This window comes from Sebastes umbrosus, chromosome 8 (genome assembly GCF_015220745.1).
Source record: "Sebastes umbrosus isolate fSebUmb1 chromosome 8, fSebUmb1.pri, whole genome shotgun sequence".
NCBI classification, from domain to species: Eukaryota; Metazoa; Chordata; class Actinopteri; order Perciformes; family Sebastidae; genus Sebastes; species Sebastes umbrosus.
The window spans coordinates 8,361,737-8,383,681 of record NC_051276.1 but is presented as its reverse complement, the minus strand read 5'-3'; the positions used below and the strand labels follow the sequence as shown (position 1 = coordinate 8,383,681).

The 21,945-nt window shown below is 40.4% G+C and overlaps 1 protein-coding gene across 1 annotated transcript in view; it reads left to right on the top strand.

Annotated features, from left to right (window-relative positions):
- pdzd2 (PDZ domain containing 2) overlaps positions 1–19,625 on the top strand; it is a 47,058-nt gene extending 27,433 nt beyond the window's left edge. Inside the window, 20 exon segments of the mRNA XM_037778663.1 lie at positions 556–655; positions 1,024–1,172; positions 2,530–2,649; positions 3,059–3,173; positions 3,303–3,376; positions 3,758–3,980; positions 4,348–4,465; positions 4,992–5,124; positions 5,411–5,498; positions 5,668–5,771; positions 6,608–6,773; positions 7,448–8,358; positions 8,488–8,632; positions 11,267–13,886; positions 14,947–15,064; positions 15,216–15,317; positions 17,178–17,448; positions 17,799–17,933; positions 19,132–19,278; positions 19,281–19,625. Of these exon segments, the coding sequence (XP_037634591.1) occupies positions 556–655; positions 1,024–1,172; positions 2,530–2,649; positions 3,059–3,173; positions 3,303–3,376; positions 3,758–3,980; positions 4,348–4,465; positions 4,992–5,124; positions 5,411–5,498; positions 5,668–5,771; positions 6,608–6,773; positions 7,448–8,358; positions 8,488–8,632; positions 11,267–13,886; positions 14,947–15,064; positions 15,216–15,317; positions 17,178–17,448; positions 17,799–17,933; positions 19,132–19,278; positions 19,281–19,306 (5,865 nt within the window). The 3' untranslated portion in view covers positions 19,307–19,625.
- The last annotated feature ends 2,320 nt before the right edge of the window (positions 19,626–21,945 follow it).

The window sequence follows — 21,945 nt, the reverse complement described above, 5'->3', positions numbered from 1 at the left end:
ACCTGAATGCTGAATAAGGCATTTTTAGGCGACCAAAATGTTACAATTAACTTTGATGAACTGAAAACCCACTGTGAAAGGGTTAAACGTCTAAGACGAAAACACGGACAACACCCAGACAACATCGTGGATGCAACCTGTCACTGAGATAATAACTCAAGTGAGAAGTAGGGTCATTTTCTCATAAACTTCTATACAATCAGACTTCTTTTTGCAACCAAGGCACTTCCACATTGGCTTCACTTTTCAGCCCGGGAGGTTGCCCCTTTGGTACTAGCCAATCAGAGGAAGAGTAGGGCAGGTCATGCCTTCGCCGTAGCAGGATTTGTAATTTAGCACCCTGGGCTCTACTCGCAGTTGAACACATCCAGATTACCTCCAGATGGAGGAGTCAGGACGCATCCTGATCACACAGTACAACAGAGCAGTGATAAAGTGTTCATTTGGCAATATTTTTTGTTAATAGTTAATTTTGTGTGGTTTAATTGCTGTACCAGATGTCATAGTTGTTTAAGAGGAGATGAACTGAATATCTCTGTGTTTTTGTGCTTACAGTTCACTAACTTGGAGAAACTAGAAGGACAGAGTCCGGGAGAGGCACCCAAAGGATCCTGCTGCAGCCCCACACCCAAGAAGCTTTGCAGTCGATCTCAGGGTTGGTACTTTACTGAAACCGGTCATTCCTTAACACCAAAATGTTTTTTAGAATAGAAACAACGCATGCAGCGTAAGCTTTTTTTAACAGTAATATAAACTAGAATAATCATTACATTCACACATCTATTCATGTTGATAGATAGATAAATAGATAGACTCATTAAATGAGGTGATCCAGCCAGTGCTCCCAGAGTTTGGTAACTTCCTGACCTTGATATTTGCTTTGCCAGTAATTTTGATCTTAGTACAGAATGCATTCAGTTTAAAGTTTTTTTGAAGTTATTTAGAAAAAAAAAAATAGAGAATGAAAAACTGAAATGGCTACTTCTGTGCAGAGGAATGGAAAGATTGTTTTTCCTGGCTCAGGGGGCAGCAGTCGTCTGGAGTCGGTGGGTGAGGACGATGAGCTGTTTGTGGAGAACGGTGTGAGCAGCTGTGAAGTGGTGGAGAAGCCTCCACCTGGTCGACGTAAACACTCCTTACCTCAACAACTAGATACTGTTGGAGTGAGACAGGTCAGTGAACGCCTCACCTTAGTCTTCATACAACTGAAGGTGTTAATATGTACATAAAGTGCATACATCGTACCCTGAATTATATATTATATCATGACATAATATGGAAGAAAGATGAGTTGAGCTTCAATCTTGTTACCGTAATGCATATTATAATCATATCCTATCACAAATTAGGATAGATAAAGCGAAGAAATATGACAACATGTAAAAATATCATCAGCTGAAATATTTTAGAAATATTATATCGACATTAGTGACTGAACGCTATATTTTCCAAGTTGCTGTATGAATATGAGAGGAATATTATATATTTCGGACCAAGGGGAAAAAAATAGTTCTGGTACGGTTCCTGTTCACACTGATTTTTTCCATACGAACCAAGAGGGGTAAACACAAAGTTAATAAAGTCAGGTCGGGATGCATCAATACCACTTGGTGGATATCACGGATTGATTTATTAGTAGTTTAGCTTTTTTAAATAATGCTAAAAACACATGCCTGCTCTCATAAAATACTGTGGTTGGTTCATTTGCTTTCACACCACAAACAAACCGCAACCAGAGTCCGCTTGGAAGCAGACCGAGACCCACCTTTTCAAGCGGTCTGGTTGTCTGGTTGTTTGGTTGTTTGGTCCGGACCAGGGTTCGACTGACAGCTTTCACACCAGCCCAAACAAACCGTACTAACTGGGCAAACAGACCTGAGTTTGTTTTAACCGAACCAAACAGGTTAGGTGTGAAAGCTCCCTTAATAAACTATGATTCTTTTGTTTAATTGATTTAGTATGTTTTATTTAATGTTTAATGTAACTATGGCTAGTCATCACAGTGCAGACGTGGTGTTGTATGGACTGTCTTTGTAAAAGAGATTTGATCCTGAATGAAACAACTTTCTGAATAAAATAATGAGTAAAACACCCTGTGTGGAAACAAACCACCAACCTCCTGATGTGAAATATTCAGTCACACGTGCGTAATTCACACGTATGTTGATAAAAATGGATGCAGATGGATGTACATGCACGCCGCACACGTGTATTTCAATGACTATCACCCCCCTTACACACACGTACACAGAGCCAGATCAAAGCCTGCATGGTCACTTACTCTGCCCCGACTGTCATGACAACAATGAGAAGGAGAGCTGCACTAACTGCTGTGTTAATGAGAGGTTCATTGAGAAAAGGAAATAAAATAGAAGGGGACAACATTCACAGAGCTAAGTTAAGTCATCAAGATACACATAAACACAGATTTTGTCTTAAAAAAGGGGGGAATAATGAAAATATACCATTAGAATAAACAGGAAAAATCTCATCAAAGTATAAATAGCTGACTGTTTTTTGTTTTTTTAGGAATATCAGATCATTAAGAAATCAGCCCGCTCCCTGAGCACCATTCAAGTGGAGTCTCCATGGCGACTGGCACAGCCGTCCATTATCTCCAGCATAGTGCTGATGAAAGGCCAGGGCAAGGTGAGTGCACCCCTTTGACATGAACGCATGAATAAAGCTCAGAGAATGAACTCCAAGCACTAAATGTATATGTAAACAATAACAGATGCATCTTTGTGTTTGTACAACCACAGTTGGGTTCTAATGTATCCTGACATGATTTACTTTTACACATATTAGGGCCATTGTAGGTAAAAAAATATATATAATTACAGAGCCGGCGGAGGGTAATATTCTGAGAAAATAGCTCAAGTACCATTCTTGTGAAAATTTCTTCAAATTTGGCACACACGTCCAAGCCTTCTCCAGCCTTCTCAATACATCCCAACCAGCCCAGCTGCTGAGCAACACTCTTTTTTCATTCAATGACCACTGACTACTGTGTCTTTGTTAGTCCTTTCCGGCATTCATTGAGATCTAACTTTTCTAGGGCCTAGGATTCAGTATTGTTGGTGGGCAGGACTCAGCACGTGGTCAGATGGGGATTTTTGTCAAAACTATTTTCCCTCATGGAGCTGCAGCAGCTGATGGACGACTGAAAGAGGGTAACCATTCCTTTTCACCCTGTCTTACTGAATTGGGAGAGTATATAGGAAAGTAAAATGTATCGTATGAGAGAAACAGTGATCTACATTTACACCCATCTCAGACTAATGTTATGCTTCCCTGTGCAGGAGATGAGATTCTGGAAGTGAACGGAGAGTCTCTCCAAGGACTCACACACCAACAGGCCATCCAGACCTTCAAGGTGGACTGCATGATTACAATAGGTTCTGTCTAACAGTGTCGTTGAAAAAAGTTCAATCAGACATGAAAAGCTGAAGAACTTTTTGAACTGTTTGAACTTTTTTATTTTCTAAAATGTTTGTGACCAAATATGTTTTTCCTTCAGACAAAAGAAAGTCGTTGACTAAAGTGTAATTTTATGCTTTATGGCAAGTAAACTGACTTGAGCACATGTTTTGTTGAAGAGACCAAGGACTTGTTAAAAAGCACTTTTTTGTTGTTGTTGTTTTTGGAAAAAATCATAGTTTTTTAATTTGTCTGAAGCTCAGTCAGAAGGTAAAAGCTAAAACAATTTTCATCTCTTCTTCCTTAATTTTGAACCTCATTTCTATTCTTCCAACAGCAACTGAAGAAAGGTGTAGTGACGCTGACGATTCGAACCCGTCTGCGCAGTCCCAGCCTGACACCCTGTCCAACCCCCACCCTCCTCAGCCGCTCTAGCTCACCCAACTCCATTGCCAGCGGGGGGACACCTGTCCCCTCAGGGTTGGAAGAGGCTGACGCCCACAGGGGCCCTGGTCCTGGTCCAAAGGACTGCATCATCATGGAGGTCACACTTAATAAAGGTTAGCTGACTTGATGGAGAACCCAGAGACACATTCAAATACCACCTCCTGGTTTTCATTTCACTTCTATATACTGTATAAGGGCTGTTAAACGATTAAAATATTTAATCGCGATTAATCGCAAATTAATCACACATTTTCTTATCTGTTCAAAATGTACCTTAAAGAGAACCAGGAAAAAAAGACCCGGACCAAAAATATACTAAAGTAATAGGACAGTATGTCCTCATACTCTTGTATAGTGTACATATTACATATTCGGGCTAGCTGTCATACTTTAGAGGGAGATCTCGTGCTATTTTTTCAGTGATGGCTAACTTGTTTTTTGAACACTTCTTTTCTGATGATGAATGTTAATGTTTTTCAGAGTCTGGTGTTGGTCTTGGGATTGGAGTTTGCTGTCTGACCCTGGAGAACTCTGCTCCTGGCATCTACATCCACAGCCTGGCACTGGGTTCTGTGGCTAAGATGGACGGCAGGCTCAGGTAAAAACTTCAGGGTCATCTCACAGAATTGGAAACTGATGGACGCAGGGAGAAGTTAATATGTAGTCGCACTGATGCAAAGATACCAAATGAGCAGCGTACTTTCACACAAGCTCATTGATCGAAAAGTACGGAAGCCCCGAGAGGCAAGTGACAAAGTTTTGGAAGGTGTATTTTGTATGTACCTTGTGTTTAGAGTGTGTGGAGAAATTTAAATTCACCTGGAATGATACAATAAACACTTGGAAAAATGATCCTGTCAAAAAAATAAAAAATAAAAAAAAACACGTTTCGCCACCTTTCACAGATAAAAAAACAAAAAATGTAAGCAACTTCTAACAATTATCCTGGCAAAAACTTTTCTTTCTCACTTGCCTCTCAGGGCTTCCTTATAAGTGTATTCACAAATAATGTATTGTTCATATATTGCTTACATATGGATGTACATGTGTGCATTTAAGTTGGGGTATGTACAAAAGAGAGGTGGGTGACAGTGTTGTGCCGATGCCTGTGCTCCTCCGTGCAGTCGTGGCGATCAGATACTGGAGGTGGACTCAGTCAGTCTTCGTCATGCTGCTCTCAGCGAGGCCTACGCCATCCTCAGTGAATGTGGCCCTGGACCTGTCAGTCTCATAATAAGCAGGCATCCTAACCCCAAGGTAAGAGGATGTCTGTCTCTGTTTATCTCTTTTAAGATATTCAACATCCATCTAGCACTGTAGAACAGCGTCAACTCTTGAGGGTCTCCATTCAAAATTCAATGTTGGTACTCATACATGAATGCAGGCATGCATTCCTATACCTTTCATTATATACATTTTTATTTAACAGTCCATATGATGCCTTCTTTACTGTTGTGTTTATTTTCTATTAGTTGCCAACGAAGTGTTGTTCTTAGTTGTTCCAGTTGTGATAAAACTCTTGCATCTCATTGTGTTCTCTCAGGTTTCAGAACAGGAGATGGATCAAATTATTGCTCGATCCACACACAGGGACAAAATGAACAAAAACAGACACTCCTCTCACTCCCAAGGTCCGTTATCTTTACCTACATTTACATTTGTCTTTCCTCTTCTTTTATTTAATCCTGCACTGCAATCATTTGACAGATGTTACAATACAAGTACTATAATTCAACTAAAGGAAGCTCAACAACAGGCTCTGGGTATCTGATCTGATCTGATCTGGGTTTAACTGTGTAGGTTTGTCCTGTAAGAGCCCCAACCCAACGATGAAGGACAGGCAGGGAGACGGCTCCCCTACTCTCAGCTGGACCATGAAGAGATTCCTTGAGCCGGCCAGCAGAGTAAGTTTTCATCCAGTATTCATTATTTCTTAGCTCGTACACACACATATTTGCTGGGTTCACTTTTGTATCCTTTAGGCCTGACAAACATGTTTGAAGGATTTTCTCCATATGAAACATTTGCAAAGCCGATTTTTATTTAACATGTTCATACATCCGTCAGATAGTAGTCTTCTTCTCATTCAAGTTTGCATGCATCAAGTTTCTTGCTGTGTCACCACCAACAACTGTTGATCAGTGAAATAGAGCAGTGTCTCTCAAATGCTCAAATGGGGGTATGAGTACCCTTAGGGGTACTTTGGAGTACTGCAGGGGGTACTTGAGATCTTTTTTAAAACATTAATTTAAAAAATATCAGTCATGCATAATTCCTAAAATAATTATACTATAATAACTTCAATAAAACAATGTAAATGTAAGTTTTATAAACCACATTCTATATTCAGTATTCCTATTTTCAGTGCAATCATTTAGTGCCGTAAACTGCCAACTGCCGTGAATGCAATCACATTCACAATAATGTTCGTTCGGTGTGACCAGGAAGCCAGTTTCGACAGAATGACAGATGAAAATCAAGAAAATGAATTTGTGGTTGAAACATAGCAGCAATACAGCTGAAAACACAGAGAAATAAGTGAAAAAGAAAGAACAGAGTCAACAAAATACTGTCAGTAATGTTGGAAATGTAGCATTTAAGTGTTTTTCAGTTACAAGGCTGTTGTTTAATAAATCAGACACTGTTGGAACATTTACTTTGCCATAGCTTATTGTGGAGAACTACTTGTGTGGTTGTGTTTTTCATCTTGTGTTCTTCTTTCCTTTTCACAATTGTGTAGCAGGGCTCTCTGAGCTCAGAGACAGAGTTATCTCAGTACTTCTCCCAGGACGTTTCCAGCAACTCCTTCTTGTCTGAATCCATACTGATGGGCTCCAACAGCGATGAGGCGCTCCACCAGCAGAGCTGCAGTACTTCCATGGAGGACAACTCATCACGGCCACATGGTAAATATGTCACCCATTTATAAATACCATGGAAAGGTTTTAGGACCGGTTCCCTGGATGGGGATTAAACCTAGGCTAGCTCTAGAGTAATAGTACTGTAATTTTAATTCATGTTTAATTTTGACCAATTTGTTGCTGCATTAAAAATGTTTACACCTGAGTTGTAATTCCTGTTAAATTTTGAAGATTTTTTTACCAAGCTGCTGGTGTACGATTTATGATTTTAATAATAGATAACAATTAAATAAATGTATATCTATGTATTTATTGGTGACATTTTGTTTTACAAAGTTAGGAAAGTAATGTTTAACTCAAGCCTGATGTTGACTCACACATAAATGAATGATCTCAGTCACTTCCATTCAGTTAGACATACAGCTTATTAATTAAACACTGGTATCGGATCGGTACTCGGGATCGGCTGATAACCAAAGCCCAGGCATTGCTATCGGTATCGGGATTGGAAAAGTCGGATCTGTGCATCACTAGTTTCAGAAAGCCAATTTTAAAGCCGGACCAACTGTTTAGATTAAGACCTACTCTTGATTTAATTCAAACCCCATCCAGAAGACGGCCCATAATGTCATTTTCGTCTGTTTTTATTTGGCTATGAAAATGACTGTTAACCTGTTAATTGATGTTACCTGTATCTTATTCCAATCACTCTCTAACAGAAGTGGAGAGTAGCTCATCACAAGACAAGACCCCTGCTCCTCTTCATCACCATGTCGAGGCAGTCTGCCAGCCCATTGCTGTCTCCAGCCCCGCCTCAGTGCGAAGCCCACTACTCCGTCAGCGACGGGTGATGTGCTTTGAGGATGAGCTCAGTGATGATGAGGACTCCGACAACACTAGAAACACTGGGATCTTCCACAGGCCAACAAAATCTGACCCTGTGAACTTCAGCGATGCCCGAGCATCCGGAATTACCAAAACTGATTCAGCAGTTGCGACCGCTGCATCATCATTGGATATAAATGGAAACAGTGAAGATGGTGGGGATTTGCAGAGGTGTGGAAGCCATGATGTGCCAACACCACTCTATGGTAGTTTCTCACAGTGTGAGGAGGGTATTACCAATAAGTCTGACTCACTTGGTTCTGAGTCACCCCTCATGCCTATCCGCAAAGCAGGGGGGGCAAGCAGTATGGGCTCTGGGCTCACTAATTTGATCATCAATAGTGAGAACTATACAAGTCAAGATGATGGACAGTTGGAGTCAAAGCGCTCCCCCAAGCTTGAGCATAAAGCAGTGACACGGGTCAAAAGTATGATGAGCATTGAAGCACCAAACCTGCCCCAGCAGCTTAAGTCCAAGGTTGATGATCCCTCTCCAGGCTCGGGACCATCCCAGCCCCCTTCCCACACCACACAGTCTGGAAGAAACCCCAAGACTGCTGGTGGGTTGGTACCCCATCAGCACTGTAAGAAGGAAGATGCCAGTGAGCTCGTGGGCGTTTTTACCATCGACACTGTGACCCTGAGGAGAAGTGAGGACGAGTCATTCGGTCTTGACCTGGAGATTATGTCATCTCCTCTGAAAGTCGTCATTTCTGCGCTAAGGCCCGGAGGTGCAGCAGAAAGGGTATGTCTGATTGGTTTCATGGTTTTTGATTTGACATTTATTTGTATTTGTGGCTTTAGCACTGATGATTCTGCTGCTCAGTGACCAGCTAAATTTGATCTCTTTTATTTAATCGTATCATATATCCAGGAATCTACGGGTAAGCTGTGTCCTGGAGACGAGATTGTCAAAATTGGAGAAAAATCGGTGCGCTCCTCTACTTACCAGGAAATCTGTGAGCTCATGCACAACCTTCCCATTACACTGTCCTTGGAAATTAAGAGACCGGTTTCAGGTAAGACCTTGATTTATGAATCGGGAGTTATAGGTCATCCAGCATCAGCGCTATACCTTAAGACTCCACATTTGATCTTTTTAAGTAAAAGGGTTCCTGCCAGCATTTTGACGCAATGCAATGTGATGTCGTCCGGGAATGCACTTCGTTAGCTAATCAGGAGTGACCACACATGAAATTATAAAATTCCGATATATTTCAACTAGGGATGTCACGGAAAGTTTCCCACTGGTTAATAAACTTGTGACAACGCCGGTGTTACCGATTACATCGACATTGATGACGGTCAATATTAGTAGAGTAATTACTTTGATCTTTAACGTTGGCTTGCTGTGTGTCGGGCCTCTTTTCTCTTTCTTTTAATGATAAAAAACTATTAGCAATATATTTTAAACCCGTTGACATATTTTTGACTGCGCAAAGGGAGGACTTTAAATAAATTTGTGGTTTGATGTTTTTCTTTTCATCGATGTTCCACCTCCATGTGATGTGGTGGTGTATATTATATATGTATTACATGTGTATTACGCTTCTAATTAGTTTTTACAAACCATTAGTACAAATGCTACTCAGCTTGCCTTTAAATAGCGCACCATTTCTTTCCCTTTAATGCCGACCTAAGATGTAGGATCAACCCTCCCTCACTTACTTCCCCAAAGCAACCTGCAAGCATCTGGCTTTCTATCCATGGTGACTATCTCATACAGTATATTTTACCTTTCTTTACCAATACTGCATTTACCCCGTAGCTTAACTCCCTGTATGCGTCCTGTGTCTCAGTTTGTATAGTAGAGTAGTGTAAATCTTAGTTTAGCAAAGCTCAGACATTGCTGTGGATCACTGCTTCTTGGTCACCAAAAGAGAGTTTTATTACTTTGTCATTTTTCAAGGGATCTTCAAACGGGTGCTTTTTATTAGATTACAATCTTTTAATTTAATAGGGATTTGATTGCAGATTTATATGATAAAAGAAAAAAAAGAAATATATCAAATATCACTCCTGTGACTCAAACTTTTCCAGATGTATTACTCCTGTGAAAAGATGAGTCCTTTAGTCTTCTTTACGTCTTCCCCAGCTGATAGCTAAGCAACAGAAGAACTACTCAGGTGACATCCTGGAGCGACCACAGCAATGTCTCTTGCACCTAATCAATCAATTAATTTCTGTCTACCTAGCCATAGACTAATAATTATCTAACACCTCTGATGCAACGTATAGTATTTAGTTACCGTGTTCTACAATATGCCTGCAGGTATTGCCTCTCCTTATTTTGTGAATCCCCAAATTTTTTAATCTGACAGTTCAGTTATTGTTTATAACAATTTAAATAATCTAATAATTGTAAATAACTTTTCTTTGTTATATTTAGTCTTAGCTGAACTCTAGTTACATTGCCATGGAACGAAAATATGTCATGCCAAAGATTTCATTCAACTTGAGGTATTTCTATCTGTGAGTTGAATTGGGTTTGTTGAATTGTTTTGTTAATAATATTTCTGATCTAGAAATATTATTATGTTTAGAGTTTAAAAAAAGTGCAAACAACCCTCTCTCTGATCCTTCTGTTGCTTCCTCAACAGGGAAAGTTTGGATGTTTTGACAGTGTATTACGTACAGTAGGTGGCGGTCGGTACGTTCCCGGTTTGGATGTACAGACAGGTGTACCGGCACGGGAGCAAAGCAATGTACTGCTGTGGACGGGGGCAGCAGCAAAATATATTTTAGACACCTAAAAAATAATAAATATCCGCTTAAGTGTACGCTATATTTAGAATATTTTCACCGCTCTATCTTGCCGTCAGGCAGCCCTTTCCGGCAGGAAACTGAACTGAAAGTGAAACTTATCTATGTTCTCTTCAAAGCCACCAGACACAATGTTGACAAAAATAGTATAGATACGTTTCACTTTCAGTTCACTTCCCTGTCAGAAAATATTCTTAATATAGCGTACACTTTTTTTTTAATGTGAGCCTTTCTTTTCGGCTAAATCATGTTTTGCTGATGCCCACGTCCACAGTAGTGCATTGCTTTGCTCCCGTGCTGGTGCTCCTGTCTGTTTCTCCAAGCTGGGGCTGTGCCGACAATCTACTTTAGGTAATACACTGACTATGGATCAGTACCTCATTCACTTTTGCTTATCATCAAGATATCTCAAAGACCTTACGACTTTTTCATGGACTTTGGTGAACAGATACATTTTAATGAAATCGAAATTCTAAATAATTTAATTTTGTGACTGACCTGGAGGTGAACCACAACTATATAGTATACCATAGAACAACCAGATTTGTGGATTCTAAATGCTCTGGATATCGAAGGGTGTAAGTGAAAGAATTGTTCAGTGGAGAGGTCTTCAAGATCAGATTGACATATCGTTACTGAAATCCATCACCCGGCACTGTGCTGCAAGATAAAATAGCATTGTTAGTTTTTAGAGAGAGTGTTTTTTGTGTGTGAATGGGTGAACAAGAGGCCAAGTGAGAAAGCTCTTTGTCCGTTAATGTAGAAAAGCGCTCTGTAAGTGCAGTCCAGTTACCATTTTGGAGAAAACATTCATATGATATGTCAAACGACTAACTCAACCCTTCTCCCTCATCCAGTCCTGACTATAAATGTTTTATTTTTGGTCCCAGCTGTAGATCGATTGTCCAGTTTGATAATGTCATCAGGGAGCAGTGATGGAGCCACTACACTGAACGCAGCCAGATCTGTCCAGGGGACATCTCATGAAGGACAAGTAACGAGTGCAAATGTGGGGAATTCCAACCACACAACCGAAACAGACCACGACTTTCAAATACCCATCACCAATATAGATGACATTTTATCAGAAGTGAGCCTCTGCAGTGATAAAAATACACACACCAAATCCCCTGACAAAACGTTATCTAAAGAGCCTGTATCCTGCTATTCAAGCCAACACACAGTAACTCTGTCTGAGAAAGCTGCCATTCAGGTTCCAGTACAGTCCGGTCCCTTGGACTGTTCCATCTCGGATGTAGGAAGTGAAAAAGGTGCCATACCCCCCGTGGAGACAACACAACTCAATAGATCACGTCCCGAACTGCCTGAAGCTGGTTCTAAGTCCATGTACCCCACAGGAGATGACAGTGATTCAAACAGTAACTCCACCACTGACAGCAATGTAATGGTCAATATGAAGGCCGGCAGTGGTGGTAGTCTTCATGAGCTCTCCTCAGATGAGGAGGAAGTGGAGTTTTGTTCAGGTGACGCCCAGCAACCTGCTGCTGGTGGACTCTCTCAGTTAAGCCAGTCGCCAAATGGATCTTCATCTTTTCAGCATGCCAGCAGTCAAAATACAAACCTGGATCAGACCTCAGACGTGTTGCAGGTCTCCGCTGATGTTTCACTGACAAACAAAGAAGACTCTGTTACAACAGCCCAGCAACAAAAACAGCCGCTGCTCTCTCAGGTATTAGGGGTCTCCTCTACAGAACAACCGTGCCAATCTTCCAACAGCACAATACCTGTGTATTCTGCAGAGTGCCACATTAATCGTGCCACTGAACCCGTCAAAGTTAAAGCATGTGTGGCATCCAGTCCTGGAAGTCTAAGCACTTCCAGCAGCCCCTCCCCATCAGACACCCACAGTGTCACTCAGGGTACTACTGCAAATTTGCATGCAGATAGCTCGTTGACCTCAGCACCCCGTTTACCTTCAGTGGAATCAGAAGAAACCTCAGGTTCAAGCATCGGCAGATCAGATACAAGAGTGTCTGCATCGATGATAAACAAAGAAAAAGCCTTGGACTGTAGAACTAGTTTAACCCCCCTTGCTAGCTCCGTGCTTAAGAAGACCTCTGGGCTGAAACTCCTTGATAATTCAGACCATCTTGTATGGAGTAGCTTTAAACTCCAGGTTGAAAGTCAAATCAAACTAAACACTAGTGCTCCCAAATTGAAGGGCCTTAGCATTAAGAATAAGAACAAACCACAGGAGGAGCCTCTCTGCAAAAGTCCAGTTCCTGTAACCACCAATGCTTCCTTGAAGCCGGCAACAAAATCACCACCAACAGCAACCATGTCCTGCTTTTTGAAGACCAATAACCTGCCGGATATGAACAATTGCCTTCATTTGCCCAAAGTAAGTGGGCCTTCAGGTAATGCATTACAAACTGTACAACTGGCCAAACAGAAGGACATCCATTTAGGCTCCAAAGCGCCAGCCAAATCACAAAGCCCCACACACACCCCTGCCACTCAGAGAACGTTTATAGAAGTTCGTCTGTCTTCCTTATCTGTTTCATCGCCACCAGTTATGGCACACAGCGAAACAGTGATTTCAAAAGACTTTAAACTCACTCAGAGAAGCACAGATGCGAGATTAGCACCCGTGCTTTCTCCTGCCAACTCCACAGTAGTAAAAAACAACGGCACGGTCAGCAACACAGTATTTAATTCACTGTGTTCTTCTAAAGAAACTAATTCAACCACAAGTAATGGCTCAAAACTCAGTACTACTGTGGAGACAAGTGAGACCCTGAAGACTAGCACATCCAGACTGTACATAAAGACAATGGAAAGGCGAAGCTTCACCACAGACACCGCCGACTACAATCCCTTCTCTGTCCGACATAAGATCAAGTCCTTTGAAAACCTGGCTAACTTTGACAAGCCGGTGGCTAAAAACAGCGACATACAGTCTTATGCTGTGGCATATAGAGCCTCGCTTAACCAAAGGATTGCTGGTTATATGGGCGTGGTTAATTCTATTGACTGCCGGGCACGGCAAAGGAGTTTCAGTTCTTACGTGGACAATCTTATCCCTACCACACCCTGCTCACCTCTTCTTGGTAAATCTCCATCTAGCATTACACTGATAAACCTTGAGCTTCCACATTCGAGCTGTAATGCAGCTCTCCCAACTGAGGCTCAAGTTCAAAGAGCTCCATACGGGTACGCACCACAGACCCCTGAGGTGCTGCGGAGGAAACACAGCAAACTTCACCGCAGCAGGCTGCGGCAGCTCAGGGCTCTCAGTATGCCTGAATTGGAAAAACTATGCACAGAGGACTTTACCACGGGCCACCACGGTACAGATGTAGATACAACTGAGCCTGCCAGCTATCCTATTATACTTATGGAAGACACAGCGACTAAGAGCTTGCCACCCTCTGCAACCCCGACAAAAGTGGATGTCAACAGGGTGAGCCAAGGTGACCTTGGATCCACTGAAGAGACCCCTCAAGGAACCCCAGAGGCCGATGGACAACAGCCTGGCTGGTCAATCAGGTGGGGAGATGTCTGACTTTGGTGCCCCCAGTGGTTGCATCAAGACACTATAGCAGACTGCAGTGAAGCTATGAGAGATTAGAGGAACTCTTGGGGTCATTCTTTTGTGTTGTTAATTGATTTCCAATAATAAATATATATAGATACGTTTGCATAAAAGCAGCATATTGTCCACTCCCATGTTGATAAGAGTATTAAATACTTGACAAATTTACCTTTAAGGTACATTTTGAACAGATACAAAATGTGTTATAAATTTGCAATTAATTGTGATTAACTATTTGAATTGACAGTCCTAATTATATCTAAAGGATTATAATTTTCAGTCTTTGTAAGAATATATTAGACTACTCATCTGTAGTATATACTAGGCATTAAGGTAAGAGCATGTAAGAACCGACTTCGAAATAAAAGCGACCTTTCAGTGAACCAATTTCACCTTCATTCAATAAGTCAGACAGTCGTAAATAAATAAAACATATACCAATAATTTAACAAAATTAATACATATTAAATAATAAATAAAATGTTTATTGTTTTTTAAAAAAGGATTACTGCCTGCAAACTGTATTTAAGAGAAAAATGTAAAAATACATACATTTGCATAAAGCAAGCATATTTGCCCATAAGAGTATTAAATACTTGACAAATCTCCCTTTAAGGTACATTTTGAACAGATTAAAAATGTGCGATTAATTTGCCAACTAACTATGGACAATCATGCGATTAATCGCAATTAAAAATTTTAATCGTTTGACAGCACTATTTATTATTAAATATTTGGTAAGCGCTGCCTAGTTTGACAGTTTGATCACAAGCTTCACTCCTCCTCGTCTCTGATTGGTTGTTTTTCTTCAGCACGGTTGCAAATGCCATTAGGAGCACTATACGAGGAGGCAGAGGAAGCAGATTTGTTTTCACAGATTCATGTACTACTGTCAGGATATAGTGAGCAAATTTGACAAAAGTTATTTTTGTTAAAGTTACCAATAAAATAATGTTTGATGTTGTTTGAAATAGTAATCAGGGGAAAAAACATATTGACTCCTTTTGTCTTCAGTTTAAAGGAGCTGGCTGCTTCTCCTGCGAGTCAGCGTAAGCTGCAGACACTGCTGTCCTCCCAGACGGTGAAATCATATGTGTCTGCCCTGCTTCAGGAGGCCGAGGCCCTCTCAGAGGTAACGCTATACTGCTGATATACTGATATTTGCAACACCCATTTCACATGCAGTTTATTATCGTACACATTCCATAGACTACATGGCTTCAGTCCTACTTTCTGTATGAATTTTGTTTGTCACATTGACTCTGTGTCTGAACTCTCTGCAGGTTAACGATAATACTCACCTCGTGGTCCTGAGTAAAGAAGAAGGCTCGGGGCTTGGTTTCAGTGTTGCTGGTGGAGTCGACCTTGAGCAGAAGGCAGTAACAGTAAGTAGAGTATGTCGAGGCTCAGGAACTTGCTGTTCAAATGCAGTGTAAGCTGCCACGGTCTTTCTTGATACTACCACTGGGGGTTAACAGAGGGGAGAATTTTCAAATCCTACACATATTGTAGGCACTTTTAACTTAAGCTGTATTTGTCCTTTTGTTTTGTCCGTCTATGTTGTAGTTGCTGAGCTCAGGTCTCTCTTGAAAAAGAGATCTTGATGAGATTTGTTTGTTTGTTTAGATCCCCATTAGATACTGTAACATCAACAGTAGTTATTTTGACTCTAAATGTGAATTTTAGAAAAATCCCCAAAGACCATTTGAGAGATAATGTATAAAGATCTAGATGCATATTGTATGTTATCAAAATACTTAAAATAGGGCTGTCAAAGTTAATGCGATTATAACGCATTAACGCAATTCATTTTAACATCACTAATTTCTTTAATGCAATTCGATCTTTCAGAGGTAGTAGCGGGCTCAGTTTTACAGCTAAAGGTGAAGATACTGGTATCATCTGAAACCAGAAGACCCAAGGAATAAATTGATACCAACCATGTCATACCAGCTTGTCCAAAGGAGGCTAAATAACGCTACAAAGTTGCACTCCATTTTGGCGAGGAAAAACTGGCACGGCCAATATCAAAGGGGTCCTTGACCTCTGACCTCCAAGATATGTGAATGAAAATGGGTTCTATGGGTACCGACGAGTCTCCCCTTTACAGACATGCCCACTTTATTATAATCACATGCAGTTTGGGGCAAGTCATAGTCAAGTCAGCACACTGACACACTGACAGCTGTTGTTGCCTGTTGGGCTTGAGTTTATGATTTGAGCATATTTTTTATGTTAAATGCAGTACCTGTGAGGGTTTCTGGACAATATCTGTCATTGTTTTGTGTTGTTAATTGATTTCCAGTAATAAATATATACATACATTTGCATAAAGCAAGCGTATTTGCCTATTCCCATGATGATACGAGTATTAAATACTTGAAGGTACATTTTGAACAGATAAAAATTGTGCGATTCAGCGATTAACTATAGATAATTATGTGATTAATCACGCTTAAATATTTTAATCAATTGACAGGTTTGATTTAAAATGATCAAGATGTTATGTTGCTTTACAGTGTTGACTTATTTTTCTGTGGATTTTCGTGTTTGGTTGGGTTAGTGGCACTCAAAGCACTCACAGGGATGATAGTAGGAGTTTCTGGTTGGGATGAGGATGGGACAAGGTCTTATTCCATGTCTGAAGCCCTTTTCAGACATGGAATAAGTAACATTGCTGGCTTCATTTAGCTGAATAATTTCATCTTCATCAAGTGATGATTTTTTTTTTCATTTAGACATTATTGACGTTTACATTAATGTTCCCTACAGCTTCATTCAGATGTGACAGGACATTTATGGAAATTAATTGCAGCTGAAGCTTTGCTGACCCTCATGAGTCACTCTCTCTCATTTTCGTATCAGTTTCATCATTTAAGAGCGAGAGAGTGAATCCTGCTGCCTGTTTTAAACATGCACACGCATTAAGTGACAGGATGTTAAGTTGTGTATGTAAATAATTGTGTTGGATATTCCTTTACTCAACAGAAAGCATGAATGAAAATATTGAAGATAGAGAGAGATCATTACTGTGGTTGTACAAGGGATTTTTTTGTACAGTGCTTCATAGTTTTCTAAACAAATTTTGTGCATAATAGATGATTAATTTATAAGATTTTCATTGCCAAGACGTGCATTTCTCTCTCTGTGCATGTTGAATTTATGTTAATCTGATGGCATTCAATCAGACTTGTGTCGTGTTGAAAGTGTTAATACTACAACACATATTATACCTTTGTGTCCAGGTTCATCGGGTCTTCACCAAAGGAACAGCTAGCCACGAAGGCACAATCCAGAGAGGTGACAGCATTTTATCCATAAATGGCACAAGTCTGGGGGGTAAAACCCATGGAGAGGCTGTGTCTTGCCTTCATCAAGCCAGGCTATCCGATCAAGCCTTAGTCGTCATCTGGAGAGACAAGGATGGTGAACTGATTGTCTCTGACACACATGACTCGGCTGGCCATCCAAAGAGGATGTGTTCTGCCAGAAAGAAGTCTTCGGAAGCTGGAGCAGGTAAGGCCTCGGCTTACGCCTGTGACAATATAGACAAACCTGCTCGTCTTCATGAGGGTGAAGTAGTTTATCCCTCCCATTACTGTTATGTTTTAGCCTTATTAAGCTTTACCTTACCTGTCTTTGTTACCATTAACCTGTTCAGTAATGTTGCGTTTGTATACTTGTCACCTATGAAACTAATTTCGCATTAGCACTATAGCATTAACCCCTTAAACAGCCCTTGCTGTTGCAATGTTAGCTGTCATCAACTAGCAATAAGTTAACTTAAAAGTAGGCGGTAGCAACTTCTTATAAATTACCTGTGTTAATATTTCACTTTGTAACTCTGGGTGTTGAATATTTCTCAGTGGTGGATGTGGGTCCAGACGGTGCTTTAACGGTGGAGCTACACAAGTCTTCTGCCGGCCTGGGTTTCAGTCTGGAAGGGGGGAAGTCCTCAAGCCATGTAGACAGGCCTCTCATTGTCAAACGCATCTTTCAAGGTGACCTTTTTTTCTATAAATCTCTCAGAAAGTACATGGTAAAGCTTAATATTAATCTAGAATCCGATTAAGTGACATTGTAGTGTTGTCTGGGCCTATTCAGACTGGACCTGCGGTCCTCCTATGATAATGAAAGATTTGTCCGTGTAAACTTGTACAAATCTGCCAAGTCTTTAATCTGTAAACACATGTGATAATAGTGTCATGGCACTGGTAGTACTGGTAAAATGATTTGTTATTTAGTCTGGGATTAATGACCACTAAGCCGCAAAATGAATAAAAAAGAGAGGATAAACCCTAACCCTAACCCTCTGGGAGGCTCATACTAGGTAAAACCCGCCCTCTTGAGATTGCCAACCAATCAAATAAGACAAATAGGAACCTGTCCAATAGCCCAATGTAAATTGCCCTTGTGAGTATTTTGGGGTAGCCTCTTTTTTATGCCTCCGCGCCGGCGACAGCCTTGGCCGGAGACAGCCTTGGCCGGAGACAGCCTTGGCCGGAGACAGCGGTGGCCAGAGACATTATGTTTTGGGTTGGACATCTTTCCATCCAAACGTATGTCTGCATGTCTACCTCAGAAACGCCTGGACGGAATTTCGTCAAATTTGGCACAAATGTCCACTTGGACTCAAGGATGAACTGATTAGAATTTGGTGGTAAAAGGTTACTGTGACCTCACAAAACACGGTCAAAACTCAATAATTCATAAGCTAACTAGAATGGTACTCGGAGAACGCAGACCTCCGCCAAGGTGCGTGATTTTAAAAACAGATCACAGCTCACAGCTGGCGGTACTGTGAGGTGGTCAGCTTGTTATTTAAGCCTTTTGCCTTGGCGTAGGTAATTATGATAATTTAACACAAATGTCTAACAGGATAAAATGATGAAGTGATGACATTTTGGACAGACATGGATGTAAACTGCAACTTGACTAGTTGGCGGAGGCATATAACCGCGAGGTGGTAATTCTAGTATTCTGTGGAAAACTGTGGATGCTGCTGGAAATAATCAGTAAGACCTTTTATAACTTGGTATGATACAGTAACATATTTCATCTGAACACACTTTCAGGTTTCTATTCTTCTGTGGCTTCTTCTATCCTTCATAGCAGTGTATGCGTTATCAAATATCAATAGTGAGCTGAAAGGAATCAGGCAGTGTATCTTTAACTTGAATTGCTGTGCTCCTGCAATAGGGGGCGCCGCAGAGCTGTCCGGGTTTATCCAAGTTGGGGATGAAGTTGTGTCTATCAACGGCTGTTCTCTGGAGGGCCTCATGCACCATGATGCCTGGAAAATCATCAAAGCCACTAACGAAGGGCCGAACCACCTCCTCATCCGCAAGCCCAGTACCTGACTATAATGAACTAGGAAACAGGAAGCTCCTGAGAAGGACAAATGTGAAACCGCCTTCTAAAACAGTGTGTGGACGAGCAGTAGAAACGAGGACGGGCAATTTCCCACTTTTTACACATTTTCTGATGGACTTCATTTGAGATTTTGTGTTTTGTCTTGTTATATGTGTTTGTACTTAGGAATAGGTGAAATTGGATGGACCACTAACTATTGTGGTGTACATTGCTGAATTATGATTTATTTCAGATGGGAAGTGCAGTTTGTTTACAATAGATTAACTTTGGAACACTAAAGAAAACAGTTTTTTTTTTAATAAAGTCAGAATGTGAAAGGATCCGTGGCTGGTTGTGGTTACACCATTCATGCTTACTTGTGAGATAACAATTGTTAAGAACCACAAATGGGGTAAAAAGTAGCTCAGCAACGTATTAGGTTGAACATATATGAACTTCCAGCTTCGGTAACTGTCTGCAAATAATAAAAAAATATATATATATTTTTGGATTAAACCCTTTAAAGAACTGTTAAGAGTTTGAGATAGATTGTTAAATGAACGAGATTCTAATCACATGATCAAACCAGTTTTTACAGCACACTGGTTTCTTGCCAATGGATACTTTTTTTTTTTTTTTCTTTTATCAATCTGACTCCAAACCTCCCTTGAATTTGCATTTTATTAATTTATTTCGAACGTGTAACAAAGGAGTCAAAAATAAAAACTAAATAAAATGAACGGTAAACATAAAGCAAACTCTTTATATACATATTCACGTAAACAGTATAAATAAATAACGTAAAAAAAATATTACATGTCCGAAGAGTAGTAGTAGTAGTACAAGAAATATACACTTATATGGTCCTACGCCTTCTCCATAACTCAAACAATTAACTTAATGTTTATCATATATTGATAGGATCTATTTTAACTCGATCAAAATCACTTTTAACCCAATGCATTAAAAGTTAGGCTATTTATAAGAGATGTGTCTTAACCTAATCCTTCTTTCTCTCTTAAGCACACAAATCACTTTTATTAATTCTCTGTCTTCGCTTTTCCCTTAGGAAGCCTCTAATTATATCATTACATCATTATATTTCTAATAAATTACCGGTTGATCACTTAAACTTAACTTAAACTTAAACTTTATTTCATCTGTCATAAACTGTACATACAGATACATACACAAAATCTGACCTCTGTTTTGAACCCGTCCTAAGCATTTTAGGAGCAGTAAATATCAAACATGTTACAGCAGACCACACACACACATTAAAAATAGTTACAATGACAGTGTCCAAATGTAAGAAAATGACCACTAGGTGTCAGTAAATGCACACAAATGGGTAAGGAGCCACTCTAACTTATGGATGTCAGTGTGTTATTGTTCCTGTTGAATGTTACAGGTTTTGTTTAACTTTTTTTTGGACCAAACTGTGGATCACTTCTCATTGCTTTGACACAAAATGCACTCAATGACCATGTCTTTCAAAATTCATTAGCAGTGTTCTCAATCAGAGTCAACCACCACTAAACCTTTGTGTATTTACACGTTACATGCTATTGTAAAAACTGTAAATTAGACTGCATTTTTCTACATTCTGCTACGTCTACAAAAAACACTGAGCACCTATTTTCAATCCTTGATGACCTCTATGAAACACTCGTGCCAGGTGAGGAGAGGTAACCTTGCGTGGTAGTTGGATTCTAGCGATGTCATGAGATCACGCGAGAGTTGCGGGATCACATATCACACAAAAATCCATCTTATCAGGCTTCAAGTAATGTGTTTGTGTCTGACAAGCCAGACCTATACTGCTGCTGCTGCAGCTACAGTAGGGGCCTCGCTTACACTGAACTCACACCAGGCAGCAGCGATGCGCGGCTCGTGGCAATAATTATTTTCCGCGTCCAGGAGGCGTATTCATGTGTTTCAGGTGGAAAGAAATTCTTTGTAACATAGGTCAACATGTCACAGGAGTCACAGGATCTGTTTACTGATTGGCTGCGGGTCCTCTCTGGCCACACTTTGCCGCTAAAAGTTCAACTTTTCCCGACTTTTGTTTGGCCGCACTTCGCCACAGAAATAAAAAAAAAATGTTTTCGCTCTTCTCCCGAGTCCGACTGGCCGAGTTTGATTGACAGATGGTTCATCCAATCACCCGCCAAGTATTTTTTTTATCTCTTTTCCAAACAGTTTCCAATGACGGCTTCTCAGACGGTTCTGTGTAACAAACCATGGCGGGTTAGGTTAGAGGAGAGGGGGCATTTTGTAATTGTATGGGATCTTGTGGTGTTTCATTATTCTCTCCCAGTGGTTCAGGTCATCCCAGGATGGTGTCACTTTTCCTTCCACCTTACCCTCCATTCCTCAACCCGACAGAGGAATTCTTTTCCTCAAGGAGATGGAAAGTTCCTGACCACCAGCCTCATGATCAGACACAAAGAATGCTGGATGTCTGGACATACCTGCAGGAGACCATCAAGGATCTCATATTTTAGAGACTGTAACAAGCACATGTTGGGTATTTTCATTTGATTAATGACCAAAAATATCAGTTTTTGAATTGAAATATCAATTATCAAAATTGAAGTAGTTCATTGTCTTAAATGGCCACTTGTTTCAGCTCAATAATTAATTCAGATTCTTAAAGTA